Raw genomic sequence first — 21,315 nt, 5'->3', positions numbered from 1 at the left:
TCAGTTCTGTACTTTATTTATCAAAATATTTTAGCTATTACAGAAATCAATATAATTTAGCACATAAATAGCACATCATAAACATCCAAATAGCTTGTAAAATCACAATTTACATTTAATTAAAACATTGTATGACATAGCTGATCTCTGTGCAAGTTAAAATTATACCAAATGTCTGTTGCAGTGGGCTATTTTACATCATAAACAAAGCCTTCTAAGACATGGAAGATGCCTATGAGTATTATGGGAGTACAAGTATGAAAAATATAACTGTGTGTTTTAGAAATGTTCAATTTCCCTACCCTAAAGGAGTTGATAGTTTGTGCCTTTTCAGAAGTGTATGATCCAGAATACCATACTTTGAAATGTTACAATTCCGGACATGTAAAAACCTCCCTGCAATTTCAGCCTATTCCAGAAGAAAAAAAATATTCTTAGAAAAAATTGAATATTTTGCGGGAAAAAAAACCATTCTTGTTTTGCTTGTAGCAAAACACTTCTAGCTTGGTGCTTGTACACCTGTCATCTTCTTTTATCAGCTGTCGGGAAAAATAACCTTAGTTCTATTTTTTATTAACCCTTATTCATTCTCTTTCTCAATACTTCGTTATATAAAACAGATTTATAGTCAAATTTCAGACTATGGTTTGCAGTTATTTTGTACACAAGAGTTAGGGTAAACCATGATCTATGGGCTAGACAATACAACACGATGATAAAAAATAATGGATGGGGAAGAAAAGTGACAAAAGCAGAGTCTTTTCAGCTGCAGGAAAAAAAGTTTAAAACAACAAGAATTGCACTAAGTTTAAGTTTTACAGCATTTTTCTTTCTTTCTTAAGATTATTACATTTAATTTTAGTTCAGGAAGAGACATGGCCAGCGTGAAGTTTTGAATGTAAGACACTATGCAAAGCTTTTCAGTAATCATTTTTGTTAAGATATCATATGCTTTCCCCTAAGTTCTAACTAAAAATCAAACAAAAATATACCAAAGGTTTTTGAATAGTATACAATTATTTCATTGTTTTATTTGACCTCACCTGAATCTCTGGTCACATTATGGCCATTATGAACTATTAGCAAAAATACTATTTTATTTTTAAAGGCTTTTATAAAAACCAACACAAGAAAACACACAGGCCTAAAGTTTTTGTCTCCAAGGCCTTCAGTATCTATAAATTATCTTTAATATTTCCATTCGCATATTAGCTTTTCATGTCTTCATTATTTGGATCTGATCTAGATAAAAACAAATAAAAATTCACATTAAAATGCAGTTTTCTTATAAGATACCATCAAATAATTTCCACCTCTCCATTCAGAAATATTTAGGCTACTAAGGAGTAATGTACAAATATGTTTATATATTTTGTGGTTCTTGCAAGAAACGTCCAGCAGCCTAATTTTTGATAGACAGTTCTGACATATTATTTCAAAATTCAAAATATTTACTAAAGTTTTCAATTTCCATATAATAAATATTGTAGTTATTTATGAGGTTTCTCTGCAACTCAATTTTCAATCTTTGCTGACATCTAGTGGTGTTTTTTTAAACTTAAGATTGGAACGTTTTAGAATAATGTGTTAACCAACTATATGAAACTGTTAGTTGCTGTCCAATTATTCTTTTTCAAAACGTGTATATTTTTATTGCCAAAGCCAAAGCTCATTTTCAATATCTTATTCTGTTGTTAACTCTTTTAACAATGATATAAAGGAGCCGAAGGATCTTTTAATGTAATTTATCTGCTATATTCTGCTTGCTGTGGGAAAATAACTTGAGGCCCAGTGCCTCTTCCTAAAAGCTACTTTTGAGAAAAATGCCTCTAGCTGCTCTTTTGTTATGGCAGCTCAAGCAACACTATTGCTTTGTAGATAATATTAAAGCAAGCAAACTTCAAGTAAGGGCAGGAGTAGCAAAATCATATTTTCTGAATTGCTTAAGTACATAGCTTATGAGGACTAATGGAATGGCTAGCCTTGGAAGTGATGAAATAATTCACATACAGCATATTTGTAATATGAGTATGAACAATTATATTGGAATGAAGTTCTATAAATGGCTTCTGGTTCAGTATTTGTTGTTCCGTTCTTTTTTAACTGCTTTTGGTTTTTATATATTTGTAAATGCTTTTGATTTTTATAATGTTTTTAGTGTGTTGTATTCTGCAACCCATTTTAAGATGCTTTAACAAAGGAAACAGTAAAAACACACCTTAAAAATTGTGATAACTGTGAGAACCTTGTGTGTGTACATACATACATACATACTTTGAGCTGCTTTAAACAAAAGCTATCACTTAGACCAGAAATTAAAACCATTATTCTTCTTTTTATTGCATTATTTACAATTAAGTTAAAAAAGGAAATGAGTATTTTTATATTATTTTGACTTTAATCACAGAAATAAAAGTATTGCTGATATACTAATCAACAATTTTAAATGGAGATAACCTTGTTTGAATGACAATGTCTCATTGAAAGAAGCATCCAAATAATTGTAAGGATACTTACTGTGTAATTTGATCTGATAGCAGAAATAGGCAGGAAAAAACAAAATGAAATGATGGAAAATATTTTTTAAAAAGGAGGGCTTGTGGAAAGAAAAACAAGGAAGGCAAAATTAAAACATACCTTGCAGCCAGTCCACACCTTCTTGCAATCCTTCTCCTTTAAGAGCATCACTAGCACTGAAAGAACACATTCTTGTAAGTGATAAGCAATTGAAGAAATATTTTTAAAATTAATCAGCTTCAAGTGAATCACACACATAAACAATGGTTTTTAGTTATAAGATCTAGTTTCAAACATCGATGGTATCAAGTGTGAAGTTACTTCCTGCTTGCTGATCTGCTAAAGAAGTTAACACACTGGATTTTCTCTACATGTCTACTCTGGTGCGTGCCAAGTTATCTGCCCTACTGTGCTTTATATCTAAATAACACTTTAAAAATTAATCCAAAAAAATTAGCATCAAAGAGCCAGCTGCCAATGTCTTCTTTTATTTCCAACAATGCTTCTAGGCCCCAAACAAATCCCATAAATTTGGGGGCAGTTGCAACCTAGTGCTTTGTAATTTTGTACATCTGCCAAGAAAAATAGCAATGATAAAGCAGAGGGTTAAAATATTCTATAGTTTTCAGTATTCATGCTGCTTCTTGCTGGGAAAGCCTTGTCAGGTCCAGCAGCTAGAATGTGTATTTAGCAATGATAAAGTCACATTGCCTGGGTGCACCACGAGGAGGCTAATCTACATTGCAACCCAGGACACTGCTGCCTAATGGTTAAACAATCTAGATATCCGGCCATAGGTTTAGTAATCCTAGTAGCTGCTCATACATAATTCAATTTTATTCATAATTTTATTCATTATGCATGCTGTGAGTTTTTAAAATGAATATTTTAATACACATTTTATAAGCTGTTTTTGTGAATCTTTATGCATTAATGCTGCATTCTGTTATGTCATATGAAATAAAATTTTATAGTTGAATGTAAGCCACAATGAAACTATTTAAATTTAGAGAGCTACAAATTGAACCCAAAAATATAAATAGAAGGTTCTCTTTCAACCCCATCCCATATGTATATGTATATGTATATATGTGTTTAAAATACATATATACATGCATACATACATACAGTGGGTATTTGATCATATATGCGTGGAAGAAATCAACTCTTCCTCATTTTGCACAAAACCTTGTATTCAGTGAAATTTTGCATATTCATCATTAATAACTTTCCAAATAAGAATTATGGAGAGTAAATGTATTTATTGGATAGCACATTATTAACTAGTATGCATGAAAACTAAAGCACAATGGAATCAAATTAATTTGCTTTCATAAGCTTATTTACATTAACAAACACCAGAACATTCAAAATCCAAATGCAAAATATAATGATGTATTTAATTCATATTAAATATTATTTTAGTTATAGTTATAAAATCAAAATTTTACCAGATCTGCCATGGCTTGTCTTTGATGTTCTCTAATGTCAGTAAATGAGAGACTTTAACAGAGGATACAGCATCTCTAAGATCCATCTTGTTTGCAAAAAACAAAATTGGTATTCGGCGGTGTTTGAGATCTAGAACATAATCATTTGTTAAATTGTCACTATATATATGAAAATTGTTTTAAATAGAAATAGGAAACATACATTGTTCACTAGTCAGTATCTTCCTTACAGACTACAACCCTCAAGATGAAAACTCTAGGAATGTCTATTTCTGAAGGAATCTCTAAATAATCTTCCATACTCTAAAAAATTTTACATCTAAAAAATATCCAAGTTACCCAGGAGCTTGCTCTTCCTGAGACCATCATCTGTGAACTATCCTTAAATATCACAATTCGATTCTTACTATGTTACAGAGCACCTGATTATGACATCGAACATGTAAACAAGCTAAATACATTACTAACATGGGCTGCATCCTGCCCATACCCTTTTATCTTTCTTGGTGATTTCAATCTACCTCATATTGACTGGACCCTAAATGATTGTACAACTGAAATCATACACACAACTTTCTACAACGCTATTACAAATCTGGGACTGGAACAACTAGTAACCAACAACACTAGACTAAACAACTGCCTCGATCTCATCTTCTGCAATAGTTTGAATTTAATTTACGGAATACAAACTAAAGAACCCTTTTCCAGTAGTGACCACAATATGATTGACTTTTTGTCTCAACATACGTCCACACAAAAATCACCACAATGATGTAATCCCCAATTGTAACTTCAAAAAGGCAACTATGATCTTATAGACAACGATCTCTCATCCCTGGATTGGCAATCTCTATTCACTGGATGCAATACTGTTGAAGACCATTACAACATATTTTTTACTTGAAGTCAAAAGAGTCATCAAACTATATGTACCAACAACAACTCCCAAAACAAAACAAAAAAGCAGATTACCCATATCAATAAGGAAACTTCAATCCAAAAAGAGATCACTCTGGAGGAAAAACAAATCTGGTCACGTTACCAATTTCAAAAACCGATACAAAAATTTATGCCACCAGATAAAGACCGAATGCACCAATTATCACATTAAACAAGAGGAAAACCTTCTAAGCACCAATTCCATCCGTGCTTTTTACAATTTTGTAAACAACAAACTAAAAGACTCAAGGTCCATCCCTCCCTTGATAGGACCTGATGGTAAAGACTGCAACGACGACACCATTAAAGCCAACATCTTTAACACATTCTTCGGCTCAGTATTTGTAAACAGCAATGGATCATGCCCAGTATTTCCTAGCCGTACCACAGATAACAATAATGATCTAATAATACATATCGATTTCACAGAAGACAATGTTGAAAAATCACTACGCAATCTAAAACCATCTCTATCTATTGGACCGGATGGAATATGTGCCTACTTCTTAAGAAAGCTATCCACTGCCATAGCCAAACCTCTAAGCATAATCTTTGAAAAATCTTTCAGGACCAGCTCCTTGCCTAACCTATGGTCACAAGCCACAGTCATCCCCATCTTCAAAAAGGGAGACCCAAGCCTAGTTGAAAATTACAGGCCAATCTCCTTATGCTGCATCACCTGTAAAGTCATGGAATCTATTATTAACCAATCCATCATCCTCCACTTAGAGACAAATAACCTACTCTTCAATAAACAATTTGGTTTCAGAAAAAAACTATCCTGTAATCTACAACTCTTACACTGCAAAAACATATGGACGACACAACTCGACCAGGGCAAAGCAATAGACGCAATCTACATAGACTTCTGTAAAGCCTTTGATTCAGTGGTACACGACAAACTACTCCTAAAAATAAAATCCTATGGTATCTCTGGACAACTGAATAACTGGATAGAAGCATTCCTGTCAAACAGACAACAAATGGTCAAAATCGGGAGCGTCCTATCAAATCCAGTACCTGTCAATAGTGGTGTCCCCCAAGGCAGTGTTCTAGGACCAACTCTCTTCATACTCTACATAAACGACCTCTGTGATCATATCAAGAGCAATTGTGTTCTCTTCGCTGATGATGTAAAGCTGTTCAATACCACAGACAATACTGCTACCCTACAAAAAGATCTTGACTATGTATCAGAATGGTCAAACAAATGGCAACTTCAAATCTCAACAAATAAATGCTCTGTCTTACATATTGGCAAAAAAAATCAGAAAATAAAATACAAGCTGAATAGTCAAGAACTTGTTGATGACCCAAGCTCTGTAAAGGACCTTGGAATACTCACCTCTAATGATCTAAGTGCTAGAGCCCACTGCAACTACATAGCCAAAAAGGCATTAAGAGTTGTTAACCTAATCCTACGTAGCTTTTTCTCTGGTAATATCACACTACTAACCAGAGCATACAAAACATTTGCTAGACCAATACTCGAATACAGTTCATCAGTCTGGAACCCACATTACGTATCTGATATTAGCACAATTGAGAAAGTCCAGAAATATTTCACAAGAAGAGTTCTCCACTCCTCTACTCGTTGTAGAATACCTTATGCCACCAGACTTGAAATTCTAGAACTAGAAAACCTTGAATTACGCCGTCTTCGGTCTGACTTAAGCATGGTATATAAAATCATACATTGCAATGTCCTACCTGTCAATGAATACTTCAGCTTCAACCATAACAACACAAGAGCACACAATAGGTACAAACTCAAAGTAAACCGCACCAAACTTGATTGCAGGAAATACGACTTCAGCAATAGAGTGGTCAATGTCTGGAATACTCTACCCGACTGTAGTTTCTTCCCTAAACCCCAAAAACTTTAACCTTAGACTGTCTACTATTGACCTCACCCCTTTCCTAAGAGGTCTGTAGGGGGCGTGCATAAGTGCACCAACGTGCCTACCGTCCCTGTCCTATTGTTTCTCTTATTCTTTTATTTTCTTATATGTACCCATTTCATGTATTCACAACTATGTATACACTTATACTTATTATCTTGTAAACAATTGGCAAATCAAATAAATAAATAAATAAATAAATAAAATAAATAAAATACTCGCATGTTTAAGCACAAAACCTATTGCAAATGAAAACACATTTCTAAATGCACCAATATATCCTGTTGTTCAAGTAAAAACATTTTAAAACTCTTCTTTCAATACAAATCTCCAAAATATGAAATTAATGTACTGTTTTCTAAATAACAAAAAAGCACATATAAACCAGAATAAATGTATTAGAGAATATGGGAAAAGCAATGATTAATTGCTTTAAAAAGAAATGTTAAATCAGACTGGGAGGATACAAACTATGTGGCTCGTTCACATTATGATTTATGTTAAACTAATGAAATAGGTACAGCAGTTAGCCTTAGAATGGACAATTAAGATACTGAAGTAGTGGACAGCCTCTGCTTTTCAGGATTAACTATCAAATTAAAGGAACCAGCTATCAAGAAATACACTGCAAACTAGCAGTAGATACCCAGATGTTGCAATTTACAAAGATCAGAATTGTGCAGGCAATAGTTTTCCTGTGATCCCCTATAGGAGGGGTGTCAAACTCAAGGCCTGTGGACTGTATCTGGCTCGCAAGGTGTTTGGATCTGGCCCACAGGGCTGCCCTGGAAGGACTGGCCCGTGGTGCATCTGCCAGTGAAAACGGAGCCTGGGAAGGCCGCCCATGGCCCTCATGAGTTCCGTTTTTGCTGGCAGAGTGTTAACAAAACAAACTAACAAAACTGGCATTTGATCACACGTGACGTCTAGCTGGCCCTGGCCCTTCCCTGTCCACCCCCGCCCCCAAGGTCAAACACAACCTGATGTGGCTCTCAATGAGATTGAGTTTGACACCCCTGCTCTATAGAAATGAAACTTAGACTCTGAAGAAGCAGGATAGAAAGTTTAGATGCTTTTGAACTGTGATCTTGAAGTAGAATCATGATAATACCATACAAAACAGAGAAACAAAGAAAAGTTCAAATAAATCCAGAATTCTCATTTGAGGCACAAATGATCAGCTCAAATTATCATGCATAGATACCCTAGGTAAAAACCTAGTTCTGTTAAGTAAATCTACAATGCTGGAAAATGTGTAAGGAAAGATGAGAGGAGCACCTGCACCAAGGGGGATGGATTTTATTATAGCCCTGACTGGTGCAATGTTGAAAGATCTAAAGAACCAAACTGGGGACAGGCTATCCTAGAAGAAGTTTATCTATATATTGTTAAGAGTTGACTTGGTGGAACATACTCAGTTAAAAAATTGTCTAATTTTAGAAGTTTTTACTGCAAGTTAAACTCAATTTCTTATTTAATAAAAATATTTAATGTTTAATAAAATAAATTTCAGAAGTTTTAATATTGAATTAAATACATTTCATAGTTATAATGAAAAATATACCAATAATGCACATATTTTAATCACAAAGAAAAAAAAAAGTAAAGTAGAATTATTTCAAAAGCGATTGATTTATTCTGAAAAAGATTCCTTACCTGGATGAGTCAAGAGCGTGTCAAGTTCTTCCTTGGCCACAACCATTCTTAGTATGTCACTGCTATCAATGACAAAAATAATGGCCTGACAATCTCTGTATAATATAAAAACAAAAGACACGCATTACATGTTGTGAAAAATCTGAATAGTAAGATGGTAAGAAGCTATGAGGCAAAAAAGTGTTATAAGCTATGCCTCAGAATTACACAGAAAAGCCACATATTGGTACATGCTCTTTAATTGCCCTTATTTGCATCGTGTTGATAATAGGAACAACTAAATAAAACAAGATACCTCTGAAAATTGTTTAGGATCATCAGCAACCCTGGTTTCTTTCTTTCTTTAAAGACCACAACCAAAGGCCGTTATTTATTTTTACCAGCTGTCCAAAGGGGTCCCATGCCAAATCACCGCTATTGGTTCATCCGAGCTGGTGTGTACCAGTTGAATACCACCTCTGGGTGCCATGCAGGTTGGGGAGGATGCATGGAGGTGTGGCATAAGTCAGGAACAGTGTGGAAGAGTGCACTTTCTGGGAAAATGAGCAGGGAAGATTGCAAATGGAAATTGTATGATTGCAGGATGCTTGGCAGCCAGTCGTTAGAGTGAATGAGTTACCAAGTGCCCAGTTTGTGATCATGTGACCATAAGAGGAGTGCAATGGCCATAATTTTGGGTATCAGTCATGAGTCCTTTCGTTCAGTATTAATGAATGGTGAATTGATGAATGGTCATAAATCCAGGACTACTTGTACTAGCCAGGATTGCTAGAAAAAAGGAATTTAATTTGGGCATTTTAAAGGATGATGTCTTTAAAAGGTATTAAATTAGTATTTGCTGCTACAGCAATAATTTTCACAGGAACAGATAATTAACTTCCTTTCACATATTACCCAATTATTCCCAGATTTGAGGTTTTTATACAGATTATATGTATTTATATTATTCCAGTTCATCATTCATTCCCTTTGTTCATGCTTGAGAATGCTGCAGACAAGACTAAGAGAAACTTAATTATAATTTTACTCTGCAAACTGTTTTAACTAAATAACAGAAGAATGTACAACTAAGTTTTATTGTTAAAAATGGACTTACTTATAGTAATGTTCCCAGAGATTTCTGTATCTACCTTGACCTGACATATCAAACACAGTGAATGATAAACTGTAAAGAAACAATAAAATAGAGCATTAGATCTGTGACGCATTCTGGATTGCAATCTTGCATAAATTATATTATGCTAATTCAGTGTAATAACAACTTTCTGACTGGTACACATTTTTAAAATTGACCTTTGATTTAATATGATGTGTGAGTTTTATTGATAAGTATCAAACTAAATTAAAAACAGTTTTATACAAAGGAATAATCCTTATTAAAGAAAAGAACTTAATTGGATCTTCATACTGTTGTCTTACTCAGTGCTGTGCACTTTACATTTAGAAGAAGAAAACTATTTCTCATCACTCTTGTATTCCATTCCATGCTCCCAAAATTTGCCTTGAACAACATCTACCTCTGTAATCTTGTTAACCTGCAGTCCAAAATATGGCTATATACTATATGATATAATTTAGTGTTGCTTCTAATCTGAAATGTATCACATCTAGTTCCAGATTTCTAAACTGCTTGAATAGTATTCATCTTAAAAAAAAAAAGGCATGTTCCCAGATTATAATTTTATACAACACCTTAACTATTAAAAGCTAATCAGTAGCTTTAATAGACAATCATCATATGGTCAGGAAGATGAGCCCAGCTCTAAAGTATCTTTCAGATTTACTGGTCATGTCCATAACATAACAGATGGGTGTGTTTTGCTTGCAAAGAAAGTTATTCATTTATCCAACACTTCCTATTAAACTACGAGAATAGTGTTAGAAATGAAGAAGCAATGTGGGTCTGCCTAAGAACATCTAAACAAATTAGCCGCATGATTTGTCTCCAATAGTTTCTCTAAAGCATCTTTAACATGTCTTGAATCCAAGATCTTATTCAAAAAGCAAGTTCAGGTAGACACTGTAGCGATGCTGATTTTATCGGAAAATGTATGTATCAAGGTTGTTTTCCATTTTTCTAATAAACTTTTCTTCCCAGAGATTTGGGTTTCTTAAAAAGAAAGTTTTTCATTAAAACTTTCTTCACATGTGACATAAACAATTCAGACTTACTTATGTGTTTCAGGACATGACAGAATGAAAATATGTCACTTTAAATGTTACATCTGAAACACTTTCTTTAATGATTTAATGCATAATTATATACAGTATAAAAACTATAAAATATTGGAATAAAAGCATACTACCTAGATGTTTTGAATTTCTCTATACTGAATCCTATTGTAGGAACAATATCTTGAGCTTGAGCCTATGCAAAAAAAAATTGAATTAAAAACAAATTATTTTTATATTTAAAATCAGTAATATATATTCTCTCTTAATCAGGTGTGGGATCTGACTGAGTTAACTACCGGTTCGGTGATTTACGAGGTTCGATGATTTACGATGTGCTTCCTTGCACACTGGGCGCGCGCCTGTAAATCGTCATCAGCACACTGCTTGCAGAGAAGCAGCCTTTGAAAAAACACTTTTTTCTTGCTTTTTAAACTGCAGCTGTGCCTCGCATGGCAGCTGAAGTTGAAACAGCAGGAAATAAAGGTCAGGTAAGAGCTCGGGCAGGTGGGTGGGCAAAAACATCAGCATACATACTGGTTCTACAGAGATAGACAGAACTGGTAGAAACCCACCCCTGCTCTTAATTGAAATAATATTTATCTTTTAAGTTTGTCCCTAATTTTTACTCTGCATAATGGCTTTTTAATTTGATTTTATTCAGTCCAATAGTATATACACTACCTTACATTTAATTTTACTTCATCTATTAGTATTCAACAATGTTATGTTATTCCTGTTATCTTATAATGTGAGTTGTTCAGGTGCTATATTAATTTGGATGAGCCTTTATTGACTATGTTTTGTATGTATCTCTCTGTTGTTTGTTCCCACCTTTTTTATCGTGTTTTATTATGAGCTGTCAACAATTGGTCTGGAATTAGGTGGTGTGGAAATCAAATAAATAAATAAATACATTTATTTCAAGCCTAAATATTTGCCTGTAACTTCTGTAGCAGGTGTTCATCAGGGTTGATACTGTTGTTTATCTTATGATAATTCAATTACAACCTTCACTTTTGAAACAAATAAGTATGTAGTTGAGAAAAGTAGTAAAGAATATAAGCACTGGATCTGTCTCAATCACTTATCTAAATGTTAGTCATCAACACTGTGGATGTAGATCCAATATTTAATGTACTCTTTCTGTGTTCCTCACAAACTATAGGGATTAGTGTGTTTTCCTGCAATCTAAGTACATTGTGGAATCTCCTAACTTGAGAAAGATAGAATGAATGATGCACCAATTTCAAAATATAAAAATATTTATGATCTGTCAAGCATAAGTATTTCATCTTCTTAACCGGAAGATGATTTACTGGTAAGAAACATTGAAATGTTTAGGAACCAGTAAATCTCAACTTTTTTGTATTTTGCATTTAAATACAGCACACATATACTTTCTATGTTTTTGGTAGTTATTAAATTGTTTCTTTAACAAATCAATCATTATTTATAATGATATAAATTATCTGAATGCTTTCATGACTTAAATATTCTTTTACAGAGATATAATCAAACAAGTCACTGCTCATTTAAATCCAAAAATATTATAGAGTGAATGATTTATTATTTATTTTAAGCTACAGAAAAACAAAATGCTCAGGATTAATTGCATAGAAGAGTAAAAACATAAAATTCCACAGCAATCAGTATGTGAAACAGAATATAAATTGTACAAATATACTCACTTTAACCCAGAGTATTCCAATTCTTTAAAAAGATAGGACTGAAATCTTAAATTGTCTTAAAAAATAAGTCAAATAAAGATATTAATGTGGTATTGAATATCCCTAAAAAGGACATCCATAATGGAATACCAAGCCAAAAAAAGCTTACAAGCACATATTATTACATTACATATACACGTACTTAATTTTCATTGGGATTTCATTCTACCCTTTATGTCAGGATTCCGGCAGCTATCCCCATTTAAATCATGAGTCTTGAGCCAAACTTCCAAAACTTAAAGAGGATTTCTTGGGAGTTAACATGCTGGCACTGCCTGGGTGTAGTCGACTCTGAGACACACAATTCATTGTTACCTTTGACCCTGGTTTCCCCCCCACCCCCAGGGTATATCGTAATTCATATTCTCCAATGGGACACATCCATAGCCAAGAGTCATCAATCATGCTCTCCAGTTAGAATTTTGCATGGCAGAAACTTCAGTCACCTAGTTACTATCTTTGAAAACATTTATGGAATGCAGTTTCAGTTTTGCAAGCTGTTACACTGCTCCCCCCTCCCTTTCTGTTGGCAACCCTAAAAAGACTAGAGAAATATTTTATGACTATATAATTATGGATAATAAAACTGCAGATAATGAAGTCTGAAACCAATAGGGATTAGAGAAGACCAGTGACTGATTGGAGGGTATATTGTGAAAAAAATCAGGGATGAATGACCTGCTGGAAAAGAAAAAAGCACTGCAAAGACTGGTAGCTGTGTATGGGAATGAAAAGTGGGAGCGTTGATGAGGGGGTTAGTGGCAAATACTGAAAAGCTACAGGAAAATATAGATTGAGCAGATTGGTAAAAACAGCAGCAGGTTACTGGGAAAATGTATTTGAGGCCAAATGAATCCTTTTATACATATACAAAGTGGCAGACAGATAAGAATCGCATTTCCAAACCCACAATTGTGCCAAAATCTTTACTATAATTAGTTCTGGTCCATATATATCAACTGCAAATACATTAAGCTGCCTATAGGTAGTCCTCAACTTACAACAGTTCATTTAGTGTCTGTATGAAGTTACAAGGGCACTGAAAAAGCAACTTATGCCCATTGCAACATCCCCATGGTCACAGATTTATATTCAGATGCTTGACAACTGGTTCATATGCAGTGTGTCGGGGTTATGTAAGTATCTTTTGTGACTTTCTGACAAGCTAATTCAATGGGGAAGCCAGATTCACTTAACTGTGTTACTAACAACTCCAGTGATTTACTTAACATATGTGGCAAGAAAAATCATAAAATGGGCAAAACTCACTTAACAAATTTCTTACCTAGGAACATAAAATCTGGGCTCAATTATGGTTAAGTCAACAACTACCTGTATAATTAGGACCCCTATGTATGTACAGTAAATAGCATTAACTTACTTTACCATGCAACACTAGTTTAAAAGTCATAAAACTGCTAATGGTCCTCAGCAAAATGGACCTATTAGTTCTTAATTGCTTCAGTGTTAATATTGATTATTTCTTCCTTAGAGGATAAATAGCCAATATTAACACTGAACCAATGAGTCTGAGATCTTAGTAATTAATACTTTCACAATGTTTTTTTAATTCTACTGTATATTGAAGTTATTTATTCATTAGATGATTAAAGTTTACAGTCCAAAGAATATTTTTTAAGTTCAGTTTTACAAATTTAAATACAATTCCTATTAGCATTTATTTTTGGAAACCGTACAAACATGAAAAGTTTACTTACAATTTACTCCTTCTAAAAGAGGTATATATAAATTTTGTCTTGAAATTAAATATTGCAATGTATTAAATATTCCATGTTTCCACAAATACCTCTAGTTATATATATCAGCTTTTCAACAATATACAATGAATTGGTAATAAACTAAAAATGTCTACTTACATTATATGGTTTTAACTTGTTGATAATTGTTGTTTTACCACTGTTGTCTAATCCAAGGCACAGAACATGAACTTCTTTCTTTTTCAGACCAAGCCAATTTGCCAGTTTATCAAATAATCCCATAATTTTGATTGAATGGCACAGACAATTTGTGTATCTAAAGGTTGGAGAGAGATAAGATGATAGATTTAAAATTGAAATTACTATAGATAAACATGAAGGCAAAGATTCTAAGACAATTAAATCAGAAGCATCTGGCGAAGAAATTGTTGCAAATCATGTCACAGCAGGTTGGTTAGCCTAAGGAACAAGATAAGCTGCTTATTTGGAAAGTCTTCTGGTCAAAACAGGCTAGGTACTTATCTTCTTGTTAAAGCACAACATATTCCTGTCAATGGATAAATGTGATTTTACAATTCATAAAGCATTGTGCAGTGAAGCTAGTTTTTTATTTGTTAAAAAAGAGAAGTAGATCCATGTTTCTTGTTTTATAGTTTAACCAAAATCAGAACATTCTATACAGTGCACTGTTAAAAATATTCAAGGATCAAGAAGTGAATCCAATAATTATTATACCCACAAATAAGAGTTTCATGCCTTATTAAAAAGAATTTGAGTTTTACATTATAACATCTATTACCAGTGGCGCCTTTAAATCCTACGCATCCGGGGAGCCGCTTGAAAGAACAACACAAAGTTCACGAGGTAAAACCCGGATTTAAAATCCTTGATCTGCCATGAAGCCGGCCGGTTAGCGTGAGTCGATCCCGCTCTTTCGTATAGATCTCCAACCTTGGCCACTTTAAGCCTGGAGGACTTCAACTCCCAGAATTCCCCAGCCAGCTTTGCAGCTTTGTGTTGGCGGCTTTGCTGGCTGGGGAATTCTGGGAGTTGAAGTCTTCCAGGCTTAAAGTGGCCAAGGTTGGAGACCCCTGGATAGATAACCTAATCCTCTCCCAGGGTTCGTCCAAATAAAGGAGGGGTGGAATGGGATGGGGAAAGCCAGGTGACTTAATCTTGCTTAGAAAGATGACATAACTTTAAATTATAAGTACAAGAAAAACACTCAACCCGACGTACCTTCACCCTCCCCTTCTCTTTTTAAAGGAGCAGGAATCCGCGCTTCTACTATACTCACCAAAGCAAACGCTACGAAACAACAGCTGTCCGTCGGGCCTTGAAGGAGCAAGAACCCCCTTCTCTTCCCCCCCTGCCCCGACGCCTACGTCGTTACCTCGGAAACAGAACCGTTCTGTAAGCCACGCCCTCCTCGAGGCGGAGCTTCTTTTCCAGTCCAGGGTGGCGGTGAACTTTTGACGGTTCTTTGCGGGGTGAAGCATCGCCATTGCCTAGATAAAAAAGCGGGGCTGATCCGCCACAGAAGGCCTCACCTTCCGCCCTGAGGCTTTTCGTGACAGGAGGAATACAGAATGACGGATCCAGGGTTTGAATGTAACGGTGACGAAGAAGTGCCGTGGGAAGGAACGATAATCCCGATAGTCTGCCCCCCCGCCTTCCACATTTGGCGCCTGGTCAATGTCTTCTTTAAATGAAACGTTTAAAAACTCAATATGTCTGCATAGGAGCGAGGGGAGGGTTGGATTTTGATAGGAGGGAGGGTGTCAGAGATGTGATTGAGAAAGACGGCTGCCTGCCTGTTAATACGTATAACGCAAATTAACCGCATTCATTCTATTAACTCCAAGCATTAATCTACCAAATTATATTGCGCGCCTACTTACAGCCCCTCCTCTTCCTGCTGTATGTTAGAGTTGTCAATTGTGTTGGCGGCTTGAAGAGTTAAAATGTTTTAAGGCAACAAAAATCCACATCTGAACTTAAATGGGCGTTTATTTTATAATTCTCTTCTCCGTTTCTGATTCGGTGTGCATAGGGATCTTTCCCTAAATCATTCCTGTTCATCTTTCAGCATGGTTTATCCGTGTTCTTGTATTAATATGTGATTGTGTTTCTTGGCCATATCTGCTGTTTGCTAATGCATTTCTGAATAAAGATTTATTTTTTTTGCAGACTTAACAGCTTGGTTTCCTTGTTTTTAACCTTTGCAATTCCCCTTTATTTCTTATTTTGCATATTGTGTGGCATCGATTTGCACAATAATTCAGGGGCATTTACCTTCTGTAATAATAACTGAGCATATTGTACTGGGAAAGAGGAAAGAAAGTACAGCATTGCATTCTTGCTTGCTTTATAGAATATTGTTGAATTTAATTTTCCCGCTGAAATTGAGGATTGACTAATGGTAAACTATGGTAAAATTATTTCTTCCCCAAACCCCAAAACTTTAACTTTAGACTTGATCTCACCCCATTCCTAAGAGGTCTGTAAGGGGTGTGCATAAGTGCACCAACTGCCTACAAGTCCCTGTTCTAATGTTTCCATTTTATTCCTGTCCATTTCATGTATTAATAACCATGTTTATACTTATATCTAATACATGCTTGACAAAATAAATTACATTAATATGAATTGTACTCACGTGAGTCTGGAAGAACCATGCCCAAACAGTACTTAAGATTTTCTATAGGAAGTATACCAGTGTTTTCTAGCTTTTGTACTTCCACTCCAGGTAATAATGGGCAATTTGCCGATAGTTTGCAAGATTCTAAAATGTTTGAATTATTTTGTGCCTAGAAAATGTGATTTTTTCCCTCTTAGTAATAACCAAGATGCAGATTGTTAACATGCTGCTTTAAAGTCAGCTGCTCTTGAATTGTCTTATGGCAACTGTTCCACCAATCCAATTGTATTGGTAGGTTTACTCATTAAAGAATGAAGCCCTGATCAGTTTAATTGCAGTTTATTTCTAGAGGTAATACCAAGATTTCAGATTGTGCTAGATTTATAACATCTCTTTCTATAAAAGAACTAGAGAAAAGTCAAGCTTCTTAGCTCTATTTCCCAAGTTAATAGTAGCAAGGAAGGATTAGACCCACTCCCCATAGCCAAACTAGACTTTGCTCTACTCATTTGCTTTTAAATCTGTAGTTCAAGGTCAGATGCAGTGTAGGCTACATTAGTTCACATTTTCTGACCTTATGTGAAACAGGTGGGATAATACCGGACAGGGAACAATGGCTCTTGGATTTGCTTTGATCCAGTGCATATGTTAATTTTTTAAAATATATAGCCATTTGCATTATCTGGTTCTAAAAATTCTGAGTTTATTATCTGTAATGTGTGCATTAATAAAAATAGCTGGTTTCTCTAATCTGTAGGATTTTTTAAAATTACACAGTTTAGGTGAACAAACACACTGAGAAGTAACCACGAGTACTATACTTTTATTTGCTAATAAATATCTTAGTAAACAGGCATATTCCTTTTGTAAGACTTGATAATGCCTCTTAGGAAATCATAGAAAAATAAAACACAATAATAATCAGTAACTTGTACTTTGTACAAATATCTTATTATGTTGCTCAGCATGTAGCTTTGCCAAACCCCATACTCTTTCTGTAAATAGATGGCATATGAATGCAATTCACCTTAAAATGCCCTTGTTATGAGAGCTGAGCATTTTATTACATTGCTAACTTAATAGGCAAGCTAGCACATGAAAATTCACATGAAACATATCATGTAGATTTCACATAAGGATAATAATTTATCTCAAGTAAAGTTATTAATATTTAATTTAAAAATGGGAATCAGGATGAAATTGGAATTTTGAATACACACACACTTCCTTTGAACAACTATTCTTGATTTATTACTATAGCTAATAAAAGAAAATGTGAATGTGATTTTAATTAATGGAGCAGCCTCAAAATGGATATCAAGCCCTTCTCTTCAAACATAGTAGCTCTAATTTGCAATTGGCAGTTAGACACTAAATATTAAAAATGGGTAAAAGTCATAGTTTTAATGCAATGAGCTTAGGCATCCAAATTATATGCATAGAGATATTGGAGTGAAATGGGAAATATCAGATGTGTAAATCTATAAAATGAGTTTGAAACTCAAACCCAAGTTCGTGTATTTGAGGACAAAAATATTTTTTTGCCATTGCAACTTGGAGCAAATACAAAAATTTCTTTATTAGTTTTACTTCTTTTAAAGTAAAGCAAAGAGAACTTTTTAAAAAGTTGATTGTTTTCAAATGATGGCTTGAAAGAGTTTAAATTTAGGTTGCCATCTAAGCTAGAATGTAATCCTAGAAATTTAAAAAGTATTTTGCATTTCCATATCTATCAGTGGAGCTGATTCACTGGAATAGGTGTCCTCATTCCTCTGACAGGAATGTCCATTGCCATTTCTCCTCTGCCATCTTAAAATAACACGACACAATGTTCTTGTTAAAATAAAATTGTTCAACAAGTATGTGTTCATGGGTGTGGATTGAGGTCAGTCTTGAATTTATAAGATATGCCCCACTTAAGACACAGTATTAGATTATGTTAGCAACAGAATATATGTATTTATCCCATTCTAGTGTTAACAAATCTCCAAACGTCTTTCCTGGTTGATGTGATTCCTGTAAAATTTAGGAATAATAATTTACCCACTAAAGTTTCTTCTGTGAGGACAGGATTCCTGTTACTGTTTTAGAAATCTCATTTATTTGGACATTGCTATTTAAAATATAATTTCACACTGAGTTAAATATGTGCCTGTACTAGCAATGCAAATGTAGCAATAATGAAAAGGGGGAAAAAAGTACAGTTTTCTTAGTCAGCATTTATTACTGTGCTGTATTATTTAAAGAGGAAACAATAGAAATAGGAATAGGTCTTCTGTGTTGCTGTATTTTTCATTAAAATAGTTGTTTGAATCAGGAAAACGAGATTTGAAAATTTCTAAAAACTTGTTTTTAAAGACAGAAATAGTATAGACAATGATTTAGATATGTTAAAAGGAATGTTAAACATTTTCTGTTAATCATACCTAACACTAAAGTAGGGGATAAATACCTGAGTTTCTGTCAGTAGCATAATCCTGTATCCTGAGTGGTTCATATCTTATGAATACAAGTATAAATATAAATTTTATTATAGTTATATTACATTACACTATAACAGCAGTTTTATATTTCCAAAAAAAGATGTTTTTTGCAGAATATAGTAATAGCACCTATCTGTTTCTTCTGGAAGTTAATTTTTGTATTTGATGGACCTATACATAAAACAAACAGGAAGCCCTTCTAGGTCTATTACTTTAAGTTTACAAAGGTTACTATTAAGTAGAAGTATATTACATTTTAGCTAAGTATTTATTGTTGGTCATAAATTCTTTTGTATGAAAAATTGGAACATTAAAAATATTACATGAAAACTTATGGAATTGTAATGATGAATAATTAATATAAATGTTTACAACAATAATAAAACAATTGAATTATATTCTGTATTTATCTTATTTTGTCACAAGGTTTAAGAGTACTGTAAATAAGCTACAATAATATCAACTAATAAATAAATATATTTGAAATTCCTGATTAACTTTTGCTTAATACTAACAAATCTTTCAGTATTAAGGTCAGGGTCTTGGAAAAATCCTCTGTTGGAATTAATGAATTTTATTTTAAGCTACACGTGCATATCAATTATAAGAGCTTTCCACAGTGGGATGAGCAGCAGCAGCAGCAGTAGCAGCAGATCTTCTAAAATTGACTATTTTTCAAGGAGCATATTTAATATTAAAGGATTTTTTTGAGTTTTTAAATATTGCAATCTGTTTTAAAACATGCCTATAATATTGAATTGTTTCTGATAATATACTTTCCAAAGCACAAAAGGCAAGTTAAATTACATATGAAACTACATCTTGGGGTATAAAAAGCCCTACTTTTATTGCCATGTTTATCATTACATAGTTCTTATCTGATTAAATTCACATATTAATAAAATGGCAGCACGTGTAAATAAATTACTTAAATAAAATTATGGTGTGAATATTCCAGTTACTATCACTATCTGAAAAGAAAAAAGAAAAAGCAAGATCATGTGCCAGGCCAACATCAATTCTTGTTTAAACATAAAAACTTGAACTTAAAATAACAGGACAGAATGTTCTTGTTAAAATAAAATTGTTCTTGTCAAAATATTATACTATGTCATCTTGAAGCTTTATTGAAATAATTAGGTTTATATCAGAGTTTCTGCAGAGTTAACATTTTGTATAATTGACTTAACTACACAAACCAACTAGTTAAAAAACTTCATTAACTAATAGATGCACAATTCACCCTGATCCAGCAAGGTTTTCATAGACTGGGCATCCTTTGTACTCTGATCTCCTGTTCACAAAAAGGTGTTATGAAATGTAGCAAAGAGACTATACCAAATTCTGTCAAGCCAGAAACAATCAACTTTGTCAAGCTAAAGGCTACATTTGACATTGAGTAATATGCCAGAGTCTACTTCATTAATAAAATAAGGCCAATTGCTAAAACAGATTCAATTTATATGCAAACTGAATTAACAAATTAATTGAATACAGTTAATATAATTATTTCCATGTATTTAATTTAAAAAAAATCTTTGTGCCACATTGACAATTTTATTGATGGGCATTTTTCAAAGAGTTGTGGGACTCATGCAGACTGGAAAACTTAGGGTTCTGTCTTCCATATTAAGAAAAGTCTACATTCAGCCTGAACCAATGTTTCTTTATTGACAGGATAGAATGAATGAATCTTAGCTTCTCTGCATAATTGTTAAATGTGGACTGCCTTACTCTTTTTGTCTCCACGGGAAACCTAAAATTCTACATGGCACAAGCTACATTGGCGTTAGTTTGAAAATGAACTACACCACTTCTGTGATAACTTTCTCCAATGAGGGCTACAGGTCAAATTGGTAGGAAATTCTAGATGTTTTTCTGATGCATCTGGAACACAACAATGCTAAGTGAAAATAATTGTATGCTCATTAAAGGTTATGTTGCAAATGGCCTTAAACAGAATTTTAAAAGTAGCCTTGGAGAGAACATGGGACATGATAATGTTCACCATATTTTCATCATATCAGTACTCTGAAGAGTCAGTATTTATAGGAAGCTGTGTTATGGCAGAACTATTTATAATTTAACTGAATTTTACCTACTT

At 33.8% G+C, this 21,315-nt stretch overlaps 1 protein-coding gene across 4 annotated transcripts; it reads right to left on the bottom strand.

The window, feature by feature from the left end:
• Positions 1-14,890, bottom strand: ARL6 (ARF like GTPase 6). 4 transcript variants are annotated; one of them, XM_026664035.2, is made up of 7 exons: positions 14,247-14,890; positions 10,774-10,835; positions 9,564-9,632; positions 8,468-8,562; positions 3,969-4,098; positions 2,638-2,693; positions 1-1,242 (listed from the first exon to the last, which is right to left on the bottom strand). In XM_026664035.2, the coding sequence occupies exons 1-7, from the start codon at positions 14,367-14,369 to the stop codon at positions 1,217-1,219; spliced, it is 561 nt and encodes a 186-aa protein (XP_026519820.2). In that variant the 5' UTR covers positions 14,370-14,890; the 3' UTR covers positions 1-1,216. The 4 variants fall into 4 exon arrangements, with proteins under 4 accessions (XP_026519820.2, XP_087822700.1, XP_087822701.1 ...); XM_087966574.1 differs by having other exon boundaries at positions 1-1,237; XM_087966575.1 differs by having other exon boundaries at positions 1-1,237; positions 10,771-10,835; positions 14,247-14,522.
• Positions 14,891-21,315: the final 6,425 nt, after the last annotated feature.

Source organism: Notechis scutatus, chromosome 5 (genome assembly GCF_049901735.1).
Source record: "Notechis scutatus isolate UNSWTSFEM ecotype Mainland chromosome 5, rNotScu1.2, whole genome shotgun sequence".
NCBI classification, from domain to species: Eukaryota; Metazoa; Chordata; class Lepidosauria; order Squamata; family Elapidae; genus Notechis; species Notechis scutatus.
This window is presented reverse-complemented; position numbering and strand designations above follow the sequence as displayed.